The sequence below is a fragment of the Plasmodium chabaudi genome (genome assembly GCF_900002335.3).
Source record: "Plasmodium chabaudi chabaudi strain AS genome assembly, chromosome: 12".
NCBI classification, from domain to species: domain Eukaryota; phylum Apicomplexa; class Aconoidasida; order Haemosporida; family Plasmodiidae; genus Plasmodium; species Plasmodium chabaudi.
Window position 1 is genome coordinate 704,013 of NC_030112.2, and position 21,604 is coordinate 725,616.

Sequence of the window (21,604 nt, forward strand, 5' to 3'; positions counted from 1 at the left end):
AATATAATTGCATATATTTAGTGAGGAATACCATTATTTTTTATTACATTTGAATAAACATTTTAGATTATAAAAAATGATAAGAGACATTTTAATATGGGCATCATTTCCTTATAACAAATATGAATTAAAGCTTAGAATGTATATTAATCTATACTCGTTACTTTTTTTTTATTAAAATAATAATTAAACGTAAAACTTTTAAATATAATAACAATTTTTACACATTAACCGTTTAAGCAACTATTCAACAAAAAGGCAAATAAAAATATATTTGTCTTTGTTCTAGAAAAAGGGGAAAATATTTTCAATAGTTTTTTTTAATAATATTTATTATTACATTTTCATATATATAAATATTCAAAATATATTCACATAATACACTAAAATAAATATATCAAAGCAATTTCAACGAAATACATATGTTTATAATTTATCTAATTTCTTAATGTGTCTGTAAAAAAAATAAATATAAAATATTTTGAATAAATTATAATTTATTAAATGATATAATTTCGGCTGATTGAACAAGCCCTTCAATTGTATCTTCGACATCTTCATCCTCATTCATCTGTTCTTGTAATTCTTTTTTCTTTTTACAATCCTCTTCGCTTAATCCCACATTCTCAATCATTTCAATAAGCTCGTCTGTGTTAACTAAATCATCAACAATAATACAGGAAACCTTTAAAGAAAAAGGAATAAAAAAATGTTGATAAAAAAGAAAGTAATATAAGAAAGTATGCATATAAAATCGAACGAACAAAAAAGATATGCTTACTTGTAATTTAAAAAGTCCGAAAGCGAAGGGAGTTTTTTTATGGGCTTTTCCCCAAGTCAATCCTTCCATTTCAATCTCTTTCACAAGCTTTAATACTTCTTCTAAATCAGTATCTTCCCCATAAGGTTTTATATCAATAATTAGAGATGATCTGTTACAATTTTAAGAACAAAACATACACATATAAATATTGCATATGCATGTGCGTAGTATGTAGGATGGAAGTTTCCCGATTCAAGCCATAAATGATTATCAATTTTTCTATTCTTTATTTTAGTTATTTCATTCTTACTTTCCAACTTCTTTTTTTTTATTTCCCTTTTTGGCACCTTGGCTAGTTCCAGAATTATCTGCATTTCCATCATTGTGCAAAATATAATAACTTAAAGGTACATATAATTCATCATATGTATTTGCCATTTTTTTAATGAGGAATATAGATATACTATTTTATACTAGTTAAATATATTAATAATTATTAATTTAAGAATATTTTAATTATAAAAGAATTGTTAATATATTTTGTGTAACATTAAAATTATTTAAATAAAATTTTATGAAAAATATAGTTAATAATTTTTATAAGCAGGTATATAAATATAATATATCATAAATAATAACAATAATAATTATTATTATTGTTCCTATATTTACCTTATAAAAATGCTAATAAAAAAAGTTTAACAAACATGTTAATATAAGTATATTCACAATTTATTCATTTAATAAAAAAAAAAATATTATATAAAAAAGATGAGATACATACACTAAACAAAGAAAAAAACGGGTAAGCTTAAAACCATGAGTTTATTTTTTTCCCCACTCTATGCATATATAAAAAATATATGTATGTTTTTCGTTTTTTTTTATTTTTTGACTTTAATAATCATTATGCATATCATGATAATATGCAGATTTTACGGTTTTTTATTTTTATGTTTTGTTCTTTTTAAATAGATAAATAATATATATACATATATATTATACATATGTGCATACTTTCTACATAAGTATGCATTGAAATTTGTTTCTACAATATTATCAGGTTAATCCTTGCCTGAGGTATATCCTTTTATTTACTTTTTTTTTATTATGACACTTTCAAAAAGGCGTTATAATAATTTTTTCCCAAAACAAGTATTAGTTGCACATATATATATAATACTACAAAAAAATGGCAACAATTTTTTTTCCTGATTTATCCAATTTAGGTATCATTTTTTTCATCATTTAATATAGTTTCATTTTGTTTTCTTAAAATTTCCTTTAAATCTGTTATTAATGCATTTTCTCTATTTGCCCTTTCTTCATAATTAAACATAGCTAAGGCTCTTTGCTCTTCGGCACTATAAACTTGGTTTTCTTTTCTCATACGTATTGCATTCATTCGTTTATGTCTTGATCCACTCATAACATACCCAAGACTTTCAAAATTTTCTATCGCTTCTGCTGATAATCCAACTTCACCACGTCTTGGTATTCTTTTTCCTTTTTGAATAAACTGTGCTATTGCTTGCCCTTCTCCTGGCATCATAGCTCCACCATAATCCATTTGTTTATTTGCCAATTTTACATTTATATCAAGAGGCTTTGGCCCTACACTATCTGTGTCATCATCCGTTACTTCATTTTCATTTTCGTCATCTTCGGGCTCTTCTTTTTCAGATTGTTCACTTTGCTGGCTTTCTTGATTTTTCTTATATTCTTCTTTATTATTTTTTTTTTTGTGTTTTTTTTTCTTATCCTTATGTTTTTCAATAGAGTTGGAGGCATCTCGTTTGTCCAATTTTTCATTTAGTGAGTCATATCCTTCACATAGAAAAGACAAGGATGTGGCTGAAGTACTATTTGATTTTCCTATATCTTCGTCTGAATCGTCATACTTTTTTTTACGTTTACTTTTTCTATCTTTATCCTTTTTATGACTCCCATGTTTTTTGCTTTTCTCTTTCTCTTTCTTTTTTTTTTTTTTTTTTTTATCGTGTTTTTTTCTCTTTTTGTACTCTTCATCAGAAGAATTGCTATATCCTTCTACACTACTTTTACTTTTATATTTTTTGTCCATGTGTTCAGAATCACTGTATGTCAATTCAGTGCTTTTTTTTTTTTTTTTTTTTTTTTCCTTTTTATCTTTCTTTTTAGAAGAATATTCACTATGGGAACTTAACTCGGAATGTTCCGTTTCGGAGTTATATTTTTTTTTTTTTTTTTTTTTTTTCTCTTTTTTATCATCTGTTGATTTTTTTTTCTTTTTTTCATTTTGATCAATAGAGTGGTCTATGCTCTCACTTGATGCGGTGTGTTTATTTTTATTTTTTTTATTTTTAATTTTTTTATCATTTTGATCGCTATCTTTACTCATGGAATTTTCCAAAATATTTTCCCATGTTGTTGGAGATAGAGATTGAGATCGTCTATATATTTTATGTTGATCAAAAGGCAAATCAAATCTATATTCATTTTTTTTTTGTAACCAATTAGTATAATTATTCCAACTCTCTTTATCTGCATAATGACCCAGAGGGACACGATGATATTTTTTTTCAATTTTTTCTCCGTTTTTTTTATTATATAAATATTTATGGCTACTTTTTTCTCCTCTTTTATAATTTGAATGTCTATCGTCATATAAATCTCGTTTTTTATTTTCTTTAGAAATATAATTTCTTTTATTTTTGTGAAAGTCACTGTCGCTACTATAATAGCGTGATTCAGAACGTTTGTATTTATTATAACTTCGTCTATTATCATAGCCTTTGGCATGATCATAATTTTTCCTTCCATCTTTTCTGTTTCTACTAACTCGTCGCATTCTCCATTTGCTTTCCCCACTGCTATTGCTGTATGTGCTTCTTCGTCGTTTGCCTCTTCCCCCTTTCCTGTTGCTATGACTACGGGAGCTACTATGAGTACGGCTTCTTTTTCGATGGGGTTTGTCTTTTTTCCTAAAAGAATTACTACTTGGTGAGATCTCCCTTCTTCTTTTATTTAACATTCGATCATTACTTATAGATGACGAATCATAGGAAGATCTCATTGCCGTTTTTCGATATTTTTCATGCCCTCTTTTATTATCATCATATTTATATTTATTTTTATCATAATAACTATCACTATTTTCATTTGTATTACTACGTCTTTTTTTTTTGTGTTTTTTTTGTTTTTTATAATCACTACTATTACTATCTCTACTATGATTATATTCGTCTTTTTTTTGTTGTTTTTCATAATTATATAATTCGTTTTCCCTTTTTAATTTTTCTAATTTTTTTTTTAATGTTTCTCTCATCTTTTCTTTATCTTTTATTAATGTTTCTTTTTTTTCTGCACTACTATTTTGTTCACCTTTATTTATATTATTATTGTATGATTCATTATTTTGTTTTAATGAATTACTATTATTATTTTCGTTGTTGGCAATTTTTTTTTTTAATTTTAAAAGGTCTAACTTTTTTTTAAGTTCCATATATTTTTTTTCCCTTTCTCTTTTTTCTGGCGTCATTTCCTCTTTTGGTGTAGATGAATTTTCGTCCTTTTTATTTGAGTCACATTTTTCATTATCATTATTATTGCCGTTGTTATCCATACTAATATTGCTTGTACTGTTACTATTTACCTTTAGCATTTTTAATCTCTCTTTAAGTTCTTTATGTTTTTTTTCAAAATGTGTTTTTTCGCTTTTATCATCATTTTCATTGTTACTAGCACTTTCCTGGTCTTCATCATTTTCATTGCTATCGGCATTTTCCTGATCTTCACCAGTTTCATTATTATCGCCACTTTCTTGATCTTCATCAGTTTCATCGTTATCAGCACTTTCCTGACCTTCATCATTTTCATTGTTACTGGCGCTTTCCTGATCCTCATCATTTTCATTATCTTTTACTGATATATCGTTATCCTCTTTTTCCGAATTTGATATTTCATTTTCTGAATTTACTGTCATTTCTTTTCATTACATAATTAAAAATATTTGTTTTATAAATACAGGAAATTACATACATATGTATGTGCGGGTATATAATATGTTACAAATGTTATAGCAAAATACATCAACAAATTAATTGTCCTTTTTTTTCTTGTTTTTTTGGCTTCTTTTCATTTATGTTTTTTCTATATTTTTATTATTTGGTTATATTTTATTTTTTTTTCAACATATTATGATTTACTTCAAATGGGGTATATATATTATTATTACTATTACCTTTGTATATATAGATTGTTTGCTTGCTTGTTTTTTTATCTTTATAAAAATTCTACTTTTTTCGCAATTTCATAGTATCAAAATAACTTCAATCCATTGCGCATATTAGTATTATTATATATATGTAAAAATATGCGGAATTAAACAAATTTAAAAAAAATTTATTCAAAATCTTAAAAAAAATAATTAATCCTATGTACCAGCAGCAAAGCATATTTTTATATATTCATATGCGGGCATGTCATTTTTTTTCTCTCATGAATTTTTTATTTTCTATTTTTTTTACTAATAATGTTTATAATTATTTTCATTACCTTAAGTCTATTTTTATAAATATTTTTTTATCCTTATATTATATATATACATAATAGTATATCCCCATTTCACTCTTTCACATTAGAACTGTATCAATGCATTAGTCAAATGAATATGGTTACATAAATTGTTATTTTCACATTATTGTAAATATCTTTACATTACATATAATAGTGCTATTATTATTTGTTCTGTTTATTTTAGATTTTGTTTAATCTAAATATATAAATCGATACAATAATTTTCCTATTTTAAAACATTTATTTGGTGACCGAATTAAAAATATGAAGAAATGATAAAACAGACATATTTATATATACAGGCATTTGCATAATGACCCATATTACTAAAATTTGAAATTCCGTTTTTTCTTTTATTCTTAAATTAGAAAGCTTATATTTTTTTTTTGCTTTCTTCATATAATTAATTTACTTTGTTCTTAATGTATGCATGATAATAACGGAATGACAAATAATACAGAATAATAACCATAAAAAAGTATTACAATTGAATAAAACAAAATTAGCTTATTATAGATATAGTTAGTGTATATAATTATATTAACACAATTATTTTGCATTATATATGCATATGCATACACACATATGTATAACAATTGATCAATGCTACAACATCGTAAGACAATTAGTTAAAATTTAGATAATGAACATATGAATGGAAATATTTTTAAATTAAAACAAATACAAATTTTATTACATTAACAATCATTGATGATAAAAAAAATAAAATAGGCATACACTTTTTGTTTGTGGAAAAAATTTCCTATCATCATTTTATGATTATAAGAAAATAGTTATATCCATTGACAAAATGTAAAAGAATTACTATTCAGATATTAAAGGAGCATTATCAATGTATTTATTTTCTTCTATTGGAACATCACATGGGACTGGCAATATAATATCATCATAAACTATATAAGGTTTTTCAATACAACAATCTACATAAATAACTTCATCAGTATATTTTATACGTGGAATAATTTTTTTTCGTATTGGTACAATTTTATAATTGTCCTTAAATTTTAATATAGGAACATCAACTGGTATAACTACAGGCTTTGGAACTAAATAAGTATAATCAACATTTATATGTTCTTTTAAACAATTAACAACTTCAATATTTTTTTCTAATTTTGGTATAAAAAGTGTTTCTATTTTTGGTACACCATTATTGCCTTTATATAAATTAAATTGAACATTGTCATTTTTTATATCTTGTTCAACACTATTGTTTATATTATATTGGGCATTATATTTCATCAATCCCATATCACTTTTTAATTTACTTTCACTATTTTTTTTATATAATTTTTTAATATTTTCATATAACTTTACAAGATATTCATCTCCCTTTTTAACATACGTATTAACCTCTTCAACCAATTCCACTGGCTTATAGAATGCATTTATTTTTGTATCTTCATAGTGAATGACTCTTTTTGTGATCGGCTTTATTACACTTACGTGCATTTCATTTTCTTGATTGATAAAATCATTCTTTGTGTTTATTTCCACGGAATCTCCGTCGTTCTGCAGACGAACAAAATGAAAATACGGACATGATGAATTAAATAATGTATAAATATATAATATGATAAATAAGTAAGCATACAACAAATGCAATGTGTATATAAAATATATTATGCGTTTTTTGTCTTTTGCTTTTATCATTTGATTATTTTCCTTTTTAATAATTTACATTTGCGCATTCATTAATATCTTGTAATAGCATCTCCATTGTCAACAAAACAAATCGTTTTTTAATCACCAGAAATGTTTATGTATGCCTACGCATATATAGCGAAAAAATGTTATAATTTATATTTTTTCTTTTTTCCTGGGAATACCAATAATTTTTAATATCTAAAAGTCTATTTTCAAATTATTTGTAGCACAAACACACAAATGACATGACAAATTATTTTTTTAGTTTACACATAACATACTGTGTGTATTAATATGTTACAAATGTATGTATATATATGCTGCCTTTTATTTATAATTTTTTTTTAATAATAACAGCCATATTATAATTAAGACATAAACTTTCGTGACAACATAAAAAAATTTAATAACGTTATTTGGCATAGACAATTCTATTCAAATACTTGAATTTGTAGAATAAATTTTTTTATCAGCTCAATATTATATATGTTTTTTGAAAATGTTTAACACTTATATATATTGACTTAAATAGCGAAAGTTTTTTTTTTTTTTTTTTTCGTTTTTTTTTCTATACTGTTCAGAAAAATAGCCATAAAACGTTGCGTTTTTGGCTATTTTGGCTAATTTAATTAACATAATATTAATTTTAATTTTATACATGTTTATTCAAATAAAAAACATTGAATTTAGCTATAAACATGTGTATCATTTCGCATATGAAGTTTAACTAAAAATAAAAACGTATATAAATTTACAAGTGTACAAAAAAAATGCAATGATAAATGTGCGGGCATTGCTTTTGCATTATTATTGACCATAATTGCACATTGTTATACTTTTTTATACATTAATAAAATAGTTCGTTTATTGAACAAACTTTAATTAATTACATAATTTTTTATGTAAAAATGTATTATATGGATGTGTGTATATGATTTCATGTGCAATCTAAAAATGGTTATAATTTCATGGCTTGCTTTTAATCATCACTACTGTCTTCCTTTTCTGCTGCTTCTTCTTCTCTCTTTCGAAGGAGTTCAGTATCATGATGATATTGGCTCATATGCAAATAACATGGGTGTGCAGGCAAATAATCTTCAAGGATCCAATGTGGGCCTCTTTCTTTTCTTCTTCTATCAAGGTATCGTGTAACAGGATTTGTGTTTTCAGCTCGCTCCCTTTCTTTGTTAGCCTCTACCCATTCTACTGTATATCTCTTTGGTTTTATTCCAAGATATGATACATGATGAAATGTAAAGGATAAACCAAAAGCAAATAAAAAATATGGAATAAAAGCTAATGGCAATGGAAATTGTAATAGCCATGCCATATGGGGCTTATGGTCCTTTGCAAATTCACCATGCAAATAAGTATGGAAAACGCCTGCTGGTCTTAATGACCATCTTTCCCAATCATATTTATGGTTATAATACCTTTGATTCAATCGATATTTCTTTGGTTCGCCATTTGGTAAAAATTCTCTTGGAGGGGGTTCTGGAATGTTTATTCCTAAAGGTTGTGATGCAACATATCTTTTAAATACATTATGGGCATTGCTGTTCAAACGAATACAAATTTGTTTTTTCCCATTTAAATACAATTGCATTTTTTCACTTTTTTAATTACAATTGTATTATTAAGATAATATTGGTAAATCACAAAATTTTATTATATAACTATACGAAATATGTATGCATGGTACAAATACTTGCATATATATTATATATGTGTATTATAAACATATATTGTGAAAGTATTATATTTTTAAGTAATATTAAAGATATATAATTTTCGTAAAATTTATTGTGACAAAATAAACATTTCGCAAAAAATGCATATGAAATTTTATCACATTTACATTTTCAAAACTAATATATTTAAAAGAAAAAGCAATAGCAATAAATATTTTTTTACATTAAAGAGGATGTACTAATAATTTTTTAATATTTAATGCATTTGAATATAACATGTATATATTCGTATAATATTGCTATTATATAAATAATTTCATCACTAAAAAAATATAATACACACGTTAAATTTTATGAAAAAATATTTTAGATAACGTTTTTTTTATAGTTATTCCAAATTTCAGTTATATTTTTCTTGCACATAAAAATGTTCCAAGATCAATATTTTAGAAAATTCTTTGTATTAATGGTGTATATCACAAAATTTGTTTGCAATAATAAACAAAACTATACAAAGAAACATATTATTATTTAACTTAAAAAAAATATATATTTGTTCATAAAAAATCGGTACTTTATATAAGCGAAAAAAATAATATTCGTACAATTTGGACGGTATTAAAAACCTGAAAGAACAAATATGCAGGAATAACATTATATAAATGTGCGCATATTATTTTTTATCCCTTTTTTGTTCATATTAAAAAGTTTTTATATAGTGCCAAAATAATAGGAATATGAAATGTTTTGTTTGAGTTTGCATAAATTAAGTAACAAATGAAGAATGCACAATATTTAATTCATAGTAAAAGTATTATCCTATTATCCATATAAGGAAATAGTATATATACCCAATCCTACAAATTAACAAAACATACATATTCAATCATTACTCATATAGTACTATATTCTATATATGTGCGTACAGGGGGTCATGAGCATTCATATATTTTTTATGTGCATACATAGTAGTATATATACCATTTGGTTGAAAAATGAGAAAAATGTTATTGAATATTTTCAATGGTTTATGAGGATATTATTTTTTACAAGTTCATCCTTACTTAATTTATTAAATTGTTTAAGCAAAAGACAAAAAATAAATGACTTTAAATATGTTCTACCGTGAACGGACGAATCATTCATATAACCCCATATAAAATATTGCCCTTTATTATATTTCTGAATTATGTAAAGCATATTTAAATGTGCGAATATATTTTTATTTTAATATATATGTGATTAATACACAGCAAAGATATAATGAGCACAAATATTTCAAATGCTTTTTTTTCATTTACATAAAAAATAATAAACAACGTAAAGTTGCATAAGAGAAAAAAATCTTATTATTAATTTCGTGTAGAATATTTCTTAAAAAGTAAATTATTTTACAAAAAAAAACCAAAAGGTACAATTATTATTATCACTATATATTATTCTATAGAATACAAAATGTTAACACATTTGTATTCTACGTATTTTTTGTTTTTATATAGATATATTAAAACCAGAACATAAATTCGTGGTTTATTTAAAAATGAAAAACCATCCAAATGTATAAAGCAATATGCTTAACCGTTAAACGAAAAGAATATGTTATTTAGGTAGGTTCATACACACCCGTATATATTATGTAAATAAAGTTAGTATATGCTTTAGGCTTATGGAAATGGGCTTGCATATACAAACATATAATAGTATATAGGAACAATACTAAGCTGCCCTTAAGCACATAATGTTACTTATATTTATTTGTTATGCAGAAAAAATAAACACATGCTTTTGTAATAAATAATTATAAAATTTTTGAATTTATAGAAAATTTCAATTTAATGCTTCATAATAATATATATTTTCAAATAAAAAAAATATTTCACCCAATTTTTTAAAATGAGTGTTATGGTAATAAAATATATATATTTAAAAAAAATAAAAACCCGAATATATTTTATTAGTACCACGAATAATAGCAAATGCTAAAAAATGGTGGGTTGCCATTTATAATGTTCAAGCTATCCTACATAAAGATATGCATAATATGTACGTTGCAATATAACAGTATAAATAAATAAATGCAATTTTTGCTTACAAATATGTAATTAATATAGTTAAATATTTATTTATTATTTATTTATGCATTGCATACTAGCCCTCACGTATATAGGGTGTCGCGTATACCTATGGAATGGCATATTGATTTCTCCACCCCTTTTCGCATACCTTTAAAAATGTATAGTTATAGTGATCAAACAGTATATATTATATATTTATAGTATGCATACTCTATCATTAATATTTAATTAGCACACCAGGCATAAATATATAAGTAGTAAGCAAAAGATATATACCTGTATATATAGGCAATATTTGAGTTTTATACCTGATTCGTTATCCTCAATTTTTACCGTTTATTTTAAAAAACCCCAATGGTACTATTAATACTCGAAGTTAGCGAAATAATTTAAAGAAAAAAATATGTAGCAATAAAGCACAAAATAAAAATGTATGTGTTCAATCGAACCATATTTCCTTTTCCACTTCATATATCTGAATTAAAAAAAAAAAATAAAGTACTAAATTATTAAAAATTGCTATTTGCAAATTAAATAAAATTATATAATTTTGAAAAAAAACAAAAAATATAGTAATATAGCAAAAGTAAATACATACATATTTAATTTGGATCATGCTGTTTTTTCCAACTTACATAATTTTTTAAGCAATTAATTACTAAAATAAAATTTGCATTTTTCAAAACATATTAAACAAAAATAAAATTAAAATTCTTAGAAAAAAAACAACAAATTCACAATAAAACATAAAGTAGCATATATATACTTAATTTGGATCATGCTGTTTTTTTTCATCTCATATTTTAATTTTTTAAATAATTAATGTACTAAATTAAAATTTCCTATTTTTAAAACACATTAAATAAAAATAATCGAAAGAACAAAAAAACATAATTATTTTAATATCTACAAAGGCACACGATTATTTCGACATCCTTAACGTATATATTACAAGCTCGCCAAACAAAACGAATTTGCATAGATATTAAATATACACTTAATAAAATATTTTCACTTTTTTTTTGCCAACATACAAATATAATCGTCCAAATATACAAACTGCATTTCCATTTCTTATACATTTCCATAGAACTGATTAATAATTTTTTCCGTGCTTCATTTTTGTAACTAAAACAAAAAACGAACAAAAAAGGGAAATATGTCAGTACTCGGAATAGATATAGGGAATGATAACTCAGTGGTTGCAACTATAAACAAAGGGGCTATAAATATTGTAAGAAATGATATATCAGAAAGGTTAACACCCACCTTAATTGGGTTTACAGAAAAAGAGAGGTTGATAGGTGATAATGCATTAGCAAAGGTCAAATCAAATTTCCGAAATACATGTAGGAATATAAAAAATGTATTAGGAAAAGTAGGAACAGGCTTAGAAGAAGATGACTTAGAATTAAATGAAGCATATGGTGATTTAGTTGAATGTGAACATGGATATTTAGGATATGATGTAGAGTATAAAAAAGAAAAAGAACGTATAAGTGCAGTTAGAATAATAGCCACTTTATTACTATTTTTAATTAGAATGGGAGAGAAATTTATAGGGAAAGAATGCAATGAACTAGTTTTATCTTACCCTCCTAACTATACTAATAATCAAATTCATTGTTTAGCAGCAGCTGCAAAAATAATAAATGTTAACGTATTGAGACTTATCAGTGACAATACTGCTGTTGCTTTAGATTATGGTATGTATAGAATGAAAGAATTTAATGACAAAAATGGTTCGATAGTAGCATTTGTTAATATTGGTTATGCAAATACATATGTAGGTATTGCTAAATTTTATTCAAACAAATGTGAAATATTATGTGATATAGCAGATCCTACATTAGGAGGACGGAATATTGATAATGAGCTAATAAAATATATAAATAATTTATTTATAAATACGCATAAAATTAATGCACTATATAGTAATGGTCCTATTGAGTTAAGTGAAATGGGAAACGGAAAATTAGATAAAACGTTTACATCTAAAAATAATGAAACCGCACAAATTAATAATAAAGTACGAGTCAAATTACAAGATGTAGCAATTAAAACAAAAAAAGTTTTATCGGCAAACAATGAAACATCTATACATGTAGAATGCTTACATGAAGATTTAGATTGCCAAGGTTCCATAGATAGAGAAACATATGAAAAGTTATGTTCAAATTTTTTCTTAACAAAATTGAAAAATATTTTAGATAAAGCAATAGCTATTAGTAAAATAGGTGATGTTAAAAATGCTCAATCTATAGAAATTTTAGGAGGTACAACAAGAATACCATTTATTCAAAATTTCTTAGAATCATATTTTGATAAACCTTTATCAAAAACTTTAGTAGCAGATGAGTCTGTTGCTAGAGGATGTGTATTATCTGCTGCTATGCAAAGTAAGTTTTATAAAGTAAAGGAATACGAATGTATTGAAAAAGTTCATCACCCAATTAGTGTTAAATGGGAAAACATGAATGACAAATCTGGAGCAAGCCCTAAAGTTGAAAAATTATATACTACTGATTCGATAAGAAGAAAGGTAAACAAAATTGCTATACCAGATAAAGGTAACATTAAAATAACAGCTTTTTATGAAGATAGTCCTGATCTTCCAGAAAATTGTATAAAAGAATTAGGTTCTTGTGTTGTTAAAATTAATGACAAAAATGACAAAATTGTCGAATCTCATATTATGACAACATTTTCAAATCATGATGTATTTACATTTTTGGGAGCTCAAACTGTTTCAAAAACTGTTATAAAAGGAAAAGAAGAGAAAGAAAAATCAAGTGAAGAAAAATCAGCTGATGATTCAAAAGACGCAAATAATGAATCTTCATCAAAAGGTGAAGATAAATCACAATCCCCAAGTAGTAGCCCAAGCAAAACAGAATTGAAAAAAGGTGAAGAAGGAAAGGTACAAACATGCTATACTACTATACCTCTCGAAATAATATCTCCCCCTGGAACATACAGTAATAGTGATATTTACAATTTTAGCGAAGCTGAAATAAATATGCAACATAGTGATACCTTAGAAGCAGAAAGACTAAAACATATCAATGAATTAGAAACTATTATTTATGAAACTAGAGATCGTTTGAATGGTATGTATAAAGATTTTGTAGTCGATGATGAAAGAGATTCTATTTTATTGGCTTTAGATGATGTTGAAAATTGGATATATGATAATATTGATGAAAATAAAAATGCATTTATAAGTAAAAAAGAAGAAATAAGAGCACGCATAAAAGATGTAATTTATAGACATGATGTTTATGCATCTAAACAAAAAAATTTAGGAAATATTATAACACATTTAAAAACTATTATTACACAATGTGAAAAACACCCATCAGATGAAGGTCAAAAAATAATAACAAAAGCTAATCATTTGTTATCAACTCTTGACTCTTTACAAGAAAAAGAAAAAAACAAAAAATTATATGAACCACCTGTTTATACATTAAAAGATATTGAAAAGGAATTTGCTGATGTTACACAAATGGCACAAAAATATTTCTCAAAAATTGAAGCTGAAGAATTAGCAAAACAAAAAGAAAAATTGGAACAAGAAAAAAAAAATGAAGAGAAGCAAACTACTGAAGAAAATGGACAAACTGAAAATAATGAGAGTGAAGAAAAACCTGAGGCTGCTGATAAATAATTCTAAGAAAATAAAATAATTACTATCTTTTATATTATATCGATATTGCACATATGTGTGTATTATATGTTATACTTATTTTCTTATATATTTTGCACATTGTTTGTGCCTTATGTATTTTTCATTGCTCCGGTGATTCGGGGTTTTATTCGTTTTTTCATAAAATTCGAATCTCTATATGAGAGAAAATATGCAATATACATATAATGCATTTTATGCTCGTATTATCTTTTTTGTATGTGCTTATAGTTGTATGCATAATATATTATATTTAATCTTTGCATAATTATTCGCATAGGTTAAATTTTATTTTATTAAAACATCATTTTTTCTTATAATTCATGTAAATACGCACATATATTTGTATATGCATTATATATTCTCATAAATTTTGTAACTCAAGGACTTTCATAAATTGAGTAATTTTTCTTAATCCTTTTGTTCACTCTTATAATCTAAGGACGGCTGAAAAGGCTGAGAAGGCTGAAAAGGCTGAGAAAGGCTGAGAAGGCTGAAAAGGCTGAGAAAGGCTGAGAAAGCTGAGAAAGGCTGAGAAAGCTGAGAAAGGCTGAGAAAGCTGAGAAAGGCTGAGAAAGCTGAGAAAGGCCTATAGCAATTGCTACTTTATTTTGAAATAAAATTAAACCGTATTAATTGGCCTTATTGGGATGCATAAAATTTGTTCCCCTCACTATCCAAAATTTTTATAATTTCAGAAAAAATACTTATTCACCTTTTTTATCGAAATATTTCGAATGGAAACACATCGAATTAGTTATTATAAACATGCATATGATATGCATGCCTACTTTTATTTCGTAACTTATTTTTTCATTTTTTAATATTACATTTTTAAGGTACCCAAATAGGTTAAATTATTCAAATAATAGAGAGGTTTATTGATAAAAAAAAAAGCTAAAAACAAAAAATATAAATGGTAATAGGATGATATAATTTTTCTTAATTTATCAAAAAATTATTTTCATCTTTGTTTCATTATTAACAAACTAGTAGACAAATACGCATATATATATCCATATACTGAGCATATGCATGCACAAACTCGTTGCAATTATCTACATAGTCAACTATGTAAATGAATTGAGGAAAACATCGTAGGCATATTTATTTCTACCTACTTTGTACCTACACAACCCACATAAAGTATGCACCATACAAATGTTCATTCTTGAGCATGGCATATTTTATCATGTTTTTTTTTTTAATTTTTTTGTAATTTTTTTTGGCTAGCTATATGCTCATCAAGATATTGAGATATTCGGTCTACCATTTCATTGATAGTACAATTTTTACCAAAAAAATCTACAAATTTTCCTTCAGTGTCTAGTAAATAATGAATAATAGAATGATCGATTAAATAATTGTATTTATTTTGGTTAGTAACAGTTTGATTTGTATTACCCATATCAGTAATATGCTCATTGTAGTATACACGAAATAATTTTGCAACATGTTTTATAAGATCTTTTGTTCCCGTTAATCCAATTAATTTCGGATTAAAAGATTTACAATAATAATTGATTTGAGCTACTGTATCTCGATTAGGATCTACAGTAATAAAAATAGGTGTAACTATATCCCCATATTTTTTTGATATTTTTTCAAAAACTATAGTTTGTTTTTCTAATTCTTGAGGACAAATATCAGGACAATAACTAAACCCAAAATATATTAAACAGTATTTTCCTTTAAATGTTTGATTTGTAACTATATTTCCATTATAATCTATTAGTGTAAAATTGCCACCTATTAATGGTTTTCCAATATTCTCAACCCTTGTTTTTCCAATATGATTTTTTCCACCATGTTTTTTATCACATTGTAATTTATATAAATATAATGTAGGAATACATAAACCTAAATTAAAAACAAAACATTTCCATGTTAAAAAAATACTTTTTTTTTTTTTTAATGGATTTTCTTCATTTCTTTTATTTGTTGAAAAATTTAATTTAGTCTCAAAATTTATTTTATTTTCATATTTATTCAAATTAAACTTTATATACGATTTACAAAATACTCCATCTCCCTTTACTTTACTAACATTTCTTAAAACTATTTTATTCATGGTTTGGAGGATGGAGTTTTATATTGCCAGCGCGGTATACACAAGCGAATGCATATCATACAATAATATTTATTTATTTAAAATTATATGATATCGTTTGGTTACTTTTTTATTTTTACTTTTCTTGGGGAATATCCTTTCCCTTTCCCCCTTCAATTTATACTTTCCCTTACCAGACTTTACTATTTTCACCTTCGACAGTATTTTTATTTAAATGCATTATATAATCGGATTTTTCTACACTTCAAAAATTTATATTTTTTTTTAATGTTCCCTTTTCTCCAAAACTTGGAAATGCATTAAAAACCGATTCATATATTTTTAAAATAAAAAAAAAACAGGATATATTCCCCTGTACTATAATATTATTATTATAGGGTGAATAATAAAATTGTTTGCTTTATTAGGAGTCGACCAAAAATAAATGTATTATGGAAATCACCGCATACCAATTGATTATAAAAAAATATATATATAATATTTATTGCATTTAAAAAAAAAAAAAAAAAAAATATCCCTATATAAATAATAATTCCTATGTATTAGAAAATAAGACTCACCTATATCGAAATAGTGCTGATATGAATGGGAAAAAAAATTTTATGGATAATAAAATTCTAATATATGCATATAATAACTACTATAAGCATTCATATTGATTTCCTTATCATTTTTAAAACTATAAAAAAATCAAGTTTTATATTATTTTTATATCTTTTTTTTTTTAAACTATTATATATAGTAAAATAATAAGTTTTTATGGAAAATATTAATATTCCAGTTTGAATATCATCATATTATCCATTAATATATATATAACCAATTATATTAATACATTATAATATTCTAATTTTTTTAATATTTATTTTAATAGTATAAGAGTTTGTGCTAATTGAAATAAATATATTATATATATTTTCTTTAACATTAGGTTATATATATATATAATTGATAATATGAATTATTTTCATTACTTAGTTAATGATATACATTGAGAATAAAACAATATATTGAAAAATAATATTATATATTTAATATAAATTATACAATTATATGTAAAAAAACCAAGACATATTATTTATATATCAACTTTTTAAGATATACTAAATCATTGTATCAATAATGACAGGAATGAAAAAAGGAAAAAACAAAAAAAAAAATGTAAAAAATGATGAACGCTATAAAGAATTGGACAGTCTAATAAGCAATGATAGTAATAATCAAATAAAATTAAAAATGAAAATATAAAAACAAAGGAAACAAAATAAATATGAAAATATTAAATAATTAAGCTCGAAGCCAAACAATAAGGGGGGATATAAGAGAAACTAATTGAAATGATAATTAGCTACTAATTTTGGAAGACAGAATAAACTATGATGAACTGATTATGTATTTTCACACATGATTACTGATTGTATTATAGTTTTTTTTGTCTTATTTTTCTTATAACCATTCCAAATACTTATGTTTGAGACTTAATCGTGGCTTAATTATATTTGACAAAAGTTTCGCAAACTTAATAAAAAAAGTTAAGGGTGTAGTGATATGGTAGTAGTATTACGACTTATATAGCACTAGTTACTCTAAACTTATTATTATGTTAACGATAAAATATATAGTAATATCACACATGCCATGTATAGAAAACATACATATATTTTTCCCTTATTATAATAAATATATTTGTAGGCGAAATAGGAAATAACTCACGATGGGGTGGTGCCAAAAGAATTTGCAAACTAATTGGAAATGAAATGAGAAATAACATTTATGTTTATTTACTAAGTATATTATATTTATGCGTCAGTGTAATGAATAAAGTTTTTTCAAAAAGAACCCTGAATAAGATTGGAAATTATAGTTTTGTTACTTCAGAAGTACATAACATGATTTGTACTATAGTTTTCCAATTATTATATTTTATTTACCGTAAAACATCAAATCCTGCATCTAGAAATGAGAGCCAAAAAAATTTTGGATGGCAGTTTTTCCTTATCTCATTATTAGATGCCTCCACAGTTATAATTACTATGATTGGTATGTCAATTTTATCCCGAAAATTATATATTAAGCTTTAAAACGGCGCATGCTCGCTACTCATATGTATATATATGCACACACACACACACTTACGACTCTTCTCCTTTTTAAGGTCTCACAAGAACAACGGGGAACATCCAATCATTTATTATGCAACTGATTATTCCAGTTAACATGTATTTTTGTTTCATCTTCCTTGGATATAGGTAAAAAATCGAAATTAAAAAATGGAAACCATTACACGTATATTTATAGCACCAAATTTTATGCATACTAAAATTTATACATTTTACTATTATCCTTTTTTTGCTACTCTTAGATATCACTTATTTAACTATTTGGGAGCTTTCATTATACTTATTACTATAGCCGCCGTAGAAACTGTTTTATCTTATGAAACCCAAAGTGACAACTCAATCATTTTTAACTTAATTATGATTTTCGCCTTAATTGTAAGTTTATTAATATAATCGTCAACGAACAGTTTGCAAATTTATATGCGCCCCTTTTCCTTTTTATTAATATTTTTCAATTTTCATTTTTCAATTTTCATTTTTCAATTTTCATTTACAGCCTTTAAGCTTTTCAAATATGACCAGAGAAGTTGTCTTCAAAAAACACAAAATAAATATCATAAGATTGAATGTAAGAAATATGTTAAAATTGCGTTTGAAAAAGATGGCAAAAAATCGTAGAATTGCAATAGGGCAATTTATCAAACTGATTGCACCACTAATAATCACACTATGATAAAATTTTTCCAACAATTTTTCCAACAATTTTTTATTTTTATTAGGCTATGGTCGCTTTGTTCCAATTTTTTACTTCCCTTTTAGTTTTACCAGTCTATAATATCTCATTTTTGAAAGAAAGTAATGAAAATAAGATTTCAGTTTATTTGAAAAAGAATAGTACCAGTTTTTAGCTATATTACTGTCTGCAAAATTGTTATTTTTCATTTTTCATTTTTTCACTTTTTAGTTTATATGCCATTCTCTGAAATGGGCACAAACATTAATGACGGTTTAAGATGCTTATTTTATGGACAAAGCACAATCGTTGAGGTAGGACATAATTTTACATTCTCAAGATGAAATTCACATATTTTTATTCAGCTAATGTTTTATAACATACTTATACAATCATGTTTATTACTAATTTTGTGTATTATTTTTTTTACAGAATTGTGGTGTTGGTATGGTCAAAATGTGTGACCAATGTGAAGGAGCATGGGTAATTAATTTTTATAAAAAAAAAAAAAAAAAAAATACAGAATAAAATGCATTATTCAAGTTGATATATTCAACAAAATTATCTAACTGTTTTTTATCTCTTTTTCAGAAAACCTTTATAACATATTCCTTTTTCAACATATGTGACAACTTACTTGTTTGCTATGTAAGATAAAAAAATGAAAAAAAAATGCACATAATATATCATTATTTAGATCAAAAAACATATAAAATTATTATTATTTTTTTTTTCGTTTTAGATAATTGATAAATTTTCAACAATGACATATACCATTGTTAGTTGTATACAAGGACCAGCCATAACAATAGCTTATTACTTTAAATTTCTTGCGGTAAAATATTTTATAACAGAACAAAATTCGAAATATTTTCACCTTTTTTTTACTTTATTTTGACAATATATGTTTTTTTTTTGTGTCTTTAGGGTGATGTTGTAAGACAACCAAGACTATTGGATTTTCTCACTTTGGTAAGGAATATGAAATAAAAATTTTTAACAATTTTGTACATAGCTAGTAATGATTTCTTTTTTAATATAATTTTTTTGTTTTCTTTCTTACAGTTTGGATACTTATTGGGAACAATAATTTACAGAATTGGAAATATCATATTAGAAAGTTAGTTTTAAAAATAGTTAAATAAAACTGGAAAATTATATTTATACATATATTATGTGTCTACATATGTGTACAACATATTGATATTTTTTTATTCTTTTTTAATACAGAAAAAAAAATGTTAAAGGCACAAAACACCGATGGATCCGAAGCAGAATTAACTTCTATAGAAACATCAACAGCATAATAGATATGACAAGTTTATATGTTAAATATTTTTTTTAAATGCCACATAAAATTGTAAAGAAGAGTATGCTAATAATTAAATATATGTATTTTTTTTTGAATCAAACTACTTTATTTTGATTCATAAATATTTATATTTTATAAAATTTGTGAATTTTTTTTTTTATGAAAATTATGTGTTACATTTTGAATATTAAATATATGACTTTTTAATACATATTTTGTAAATCTTAAAATTTGCTGATATTCTGCTATTATATATTAATCCGACCGTTTGTTCTTTTTGTGAATTTTTCATTTTTTTAAAAATATTTTGTGTGAATTTAACTTATTTTGCTAATAATATGCTTTTATATTATTCATTAAAAAATCAGATTACCAAAGATTTTTTAATTTTAATCATATTTTGTAAGAGAAAAGAAATAAAAATAAAAAAGTTTTTTTAAATAGACACACAAGGTTCTTAATTTTTTTTTTTTTCGGATATATATATAATTATGTATGTGGACATACATAAAAAGACTTAAAAAATATAAATGTATAAAAATTATTATTTTATTTTTTTTATATTTTTTTGTCTTATATCCTTATTTGTTCATGTGTAGAACATTTTCGTTGTTTAGAAGATATTACAATTATATTTTTTTTTATTTTGTTATTATTTTAATAAAATATAATCAAGATTTTAACTCCTAATTAAAAAATATAAGAAGTCTTATGTTAAGATCTTTGAAATATCTTTCGCCATATATTTCAGAAATCCATCCTTTTTATCATATTTCTTTTCTCTTTCTTTTAATTATGTGTATATCATCATTTTTTTTAATGAATAATGTTTAAAAACAAAATTGGTGTTTTAAATTAAGGGGAAGCATTACTTTTTTCATTTATTATAATTAATCACGTTATATTAAACATGCCTATGGCCTACTACATTTTCACCCCAATAAAAATGGATACTTATCTAACTAATATTATAAAAAAGTTCGAGT

General features: G+C 24.3%; 7 protein-coding genes across 7 annotated transcripts; 2 read left to right on the plus strand and 5 right to left on the minus strand.

Annotated features, from left to right (window-relative positions):
• Positions 1 to 490: 490 nt before the first annotated feature.
• On the minus strand, positions 491 to 1,201 carry PCHAS_1219600 (elongation factor 1-delta, putative; the record flags this gene model as incomplete). Its single annotated transcript, XM_737839.1, has 3 exons — positions 491 to 685; positions 782 to 932; positions 1,074 to 1,201. The coding sequence occupies 3 exons, from the start codon at positions 1,199 to 1,201 to the stop codon at positions 491 to 493; spliced, it is 474 nt and encodes a 157-aa protein (XP_742932.1).
• A 787-nt stretch (positions 1,202 to 1,988) lies between these two features.
• Positions 1,989 to 4,727, minus strand: PCHAS_1219700 (heat shock protein 90, putative; the record flags this gene model as incomplete). The annotated part of the gene is made up of 1 exon (XM_737838.2): positions 1,989 to 4,727. One exon carries the CDS (start codon positions 4,725 to 4,727, stop codon positions 1,989 to 1,991), a length of 2,739 nt encoding a protein of 912 aa, XP_742931.2.
• A 1,418-nt stretch (positions 4,728 to 6,145) lies between these two features.
• PCHAS_1219800 (inner membrane complex protein 1d, putative) lies at positions 6,146 to 7,055 on the minus strand (the record flags this gene model as incomplete). Its single annotated transcript, XM_016798891.1, has 2 exons — positions 6,146 to 6,853; positions 7,023 to 7,055. 2 exons carry the CDS (start codon positions 7,053 to 7,055, stop codon positions 6,146 to 6,148), a joined length of 741 nt encoding a protein of 246 aa, XP_016654251.1.
• A 912-nt stretch (positions 7,056 to 7,967) lies between these two features.
• Positions 7,968 to 8,594, minus strand: PCHAS_1219900 (Cg8 protein, putative; the record flags this gene model as incomplete). The annotated part of the gene is made up of 1 exon (XM_738843.1): positions 7,968 to 8,594. One exon carries the CDS (start codon positions 8,592 to 8,594, stop codon positions 7,968 to 7,970), a length of 627 nt encoding a protein of 208 aa, XP_743936.1.
• A 3,319-nt stretch (positions 8,595 to 11,913) lies between these two features.
• On the plus strand, positions 11,914 to 14,424 carry PCHAS_1220000 (heat shock protein 110, putative; the record flags this gene model as incomplete). Its single annotated transcript, XM_732453.2, has 1 exon — positions 11,914 to 14,424. The coding sequence occupies one exon, from the start codon at positions 11,914 to 11,916 to the stop codon at positions 14,422 to 14,424; it is 2,511 nt and encodes an 836-aa protein (XP_737546.2).
• Positions 14,425 to 15,646: 1,222 nt separating this feature from the next.
• Positions 15,647 to 16,513, minus strand: PCHAS_1220100 (protein SCO1, putative; the record flags this gene model as incomplete). The annotated part of the gene is made up of 1 exon (XM_736456.1): positions 15,647 to 16,513. One exon carries the CDS (start codon positions 16,511 to 16,513, stop codon positions 15,647 to 15,649), a length of 867 nt encoding a protein of 288 aa, XP_741549.1.
• A 1,122-nt stretch (positions 16,514 to 17,635) lies between these two features.
• PCHAS_1220200 (chloroquine resistance transporter, putative) lies at positions 17,636 to 20,613 on the plus strand (the record flags this gene model as incomplete). Its single annotated transcript, XM_016798892.1, has 13 exons — positions 17,636 to 17,726; positions 18,206 to 18,553; positions 18,669 to 18,762; positions 18,876 to 19,008; positions 19,130 to 19,201; positions 19,353 to 19,428; positions 19,538 to 19,620; positions 19,739 to 19,789; positions 19,898 to 19,954; positions 20,049 to 20,141; positions 20,234 to 20,278; positions 20,372 to 20,426; positions 20,537 to 20,613. 13 exons carry the CDS (start codon positions 17,636 to 17,638, stop codon positions 20,611 to 20,613), a joined length of 1,275 nt encoding a protein of 424 aa, XP_016654252.1.
• Positions 20,614 to 21,604: the final 991 nt, after the last annotated feature.